General features: G+C 47.5%; 1 protein-coding gene across 1 annotated transcript; it reads left to right on the top strand.

Moving 5' to 3' along the window:
• Positions 1-233: 233 nt before the first annotated feature.
• prlh2r (prolactin releasing hormone 2 receptor) lies at positions 234-1,760 on the top strand (the record flags this gene model as incomplete). The annotated part of the gene is made up of 2 exons (XM_080414215.1): positions 234-1,103; positions 1,455-1,760. The coding sequence occupies 2 exons, from the start codon at positions 234-236 to the stop codon at positions 1,758-1,760; spliced, it is 1,176 nt and encodes a 391-aa protein (XP_080270341.1).
• Between the last annotated feature and the right edge of the window lie 314 nt (positions 1,761-2,074).

The raw sequence follows: 2,074 nt of genomic DNA on the forward strand, positions 1-2,074 counted from the left end.
GAAATTGTGCACCAAAATTTGAGTGTTTGTCTTTGTTCCATTATTATGAAATGAAAATGTGATTAGAATAAGCAATTTCAGGATGTTTGTTTGAGTCCAGATAATGTGTGATTTATCATTTATCTTCATTTTGTACTTTTTACCATATCATATGACAAATTTTGTCCATTCTGCATAGAAACAATAGTTTCCTTTGAATAGCATTTTTCTGTCTATTTCGTTGTATTGCAGCAATGGATGGAGGACTTTCGCTGAACCATTCCAGGGAGAACCTTTCTCTTCCATCCTCGACTCCTTCGTCCATTGCCCCCAACTCCTCCTACTCCTCTGTCTCACCCCCCGCCTCATTTTCTGGGCTAGATCTGTTATTTGTTTTGAAGCCTCTCTTCATCCCTCTCTACTCTGCCATTGTCGTGGTAGCCTGCTGTGGTAACTTGCTCCTCCTCTCGCTCATGTGGCGGAACAAGAAGAAAGACAACACCACCAACTTCCTCATCGGAAACCTGGCGCTCGTCGACCTCGTCATGTGCATCTTCTGCGTCCCACTGACGGCCTCCTACGCCTTCGACGTGAGTGGGTGGACCTTCGGACGGTTCATGTGTCATTTTGTCACGATCATGCAGTCGGTGACGGTGTACGCTGCGGTCCTGTCTCTCATGGCCATCGCGGTGGATCGGTATGTGGTCGTGGCACACCCCACTCGCAAGAGAGCGGGTCATCAGTTCTGCTGGTGTCTCGTGGTTCTGATCTGGCTGTCTTCACTGGGGCTGTCCACTCCCACGGCGCTACACACCGGCTATCTGGACCTGAGGGCCACGGGACTACAGATGGCCATCTGTGAAGAATTCTGGCTGGGAGAGGAGCACGGTCGCCTCATCTATTCCTGTTTCATCCTCTTCTTCTCCTACATTGTCCCCCTGGCTGCTGTGTCCATCTCTTATTGTGCTATATCTTATCAGCTGAGACAAAGGACCATCTCAGGTTTGATGGCAGCTACGGCCCAGAGGTGTGGACAGGCTACTTGGAACAGGAGGAGGAGAAAGACCTTCTGCCTGCTACTGGTGTCTGTTCTCTGTTTTGCCTTCTCCTGGCTACCTTTACAGGTATGGATGGATGGATGGATGGATGGATGGATGGATGGATGGATGGATGGATGGATGGATGGATGGATGGTGGATCACTTCATGGAGGGATGATCAGATGGATGGATGGACAGATGGATTGAAGGATGGATAGTTGGATGATGTGATGGGTGGATAGACAGATGGGTGTGTGGATGGATGGATTTTCTTCATGGGTGGAGGGAAGGATTGACCTGATGGATGCATGGATTGACCTGGTGGATGGATGAACTGATTGACTTGATGGGTAGATAGATGATTGGAGGGATGAAAATATGAACAAATGAACAAATGAACAAATGAACAAATGAATAACATGGCAGAACCTTGCAGGTGGTGAATTTGATCCATGACCTGGACACAGATTTCTCCATCCTGGGGAAGGACTACGTCAACATCATCCAGGTGTCATGCCACCTGTTTGCAATGAGCTCCACCTGCTACAACCCTTTCATCTACGCTTCGTTACATGACAAGGTCCTGCCCCGCCTGTCTAATCACTTCCTTACGTGGCGGAGAAGAAAAGGGCAAGGGCGGGGAGTGCGCCATGGGTCAAGTGTCATCATGACCATGTCCCACAGACTGATACAACGTCACACCTCCTCTACCGTGGTGGACACACAAGGCACAACACGGTGATTCCTGACTTGTTAAGCCAGATTTATACATAGTTGTGCGCTGGTGTTGTGCACCAAAAGTAGCTGATCTACAAGCTCACAACTCATGGCAGCACGATGTGTTGTGAGCTTGTAGATCAACTATTTTTGGTACGACACGATGCGCAACCAAGTATAACTCAGCCATGTCTCAATCATCCTTCACTCCACAGGACTTGATTGTCGAGAGAATCATTGGTACTGAAATCATAATTATTAGGCTTTGAAAGATCGGAATTTGTTGCATTGGTAAAAGTGACATTAATATTATCCAGCACTGAGGGAATAAATTAGATT

Source organism: Gymnoscopelus braueri (assembly GCF_963280865.1).
Source record: "Gymnoscopelus braueri genome assembly, chromosome: 19".
NCBI classification, from domain to species: Eukaryota; Metazoa; Chordata; class Actinopteri; order Myctophiformes; family Myctophidae; genus Gymnoscopelus; species Gymnoscopelus braueri.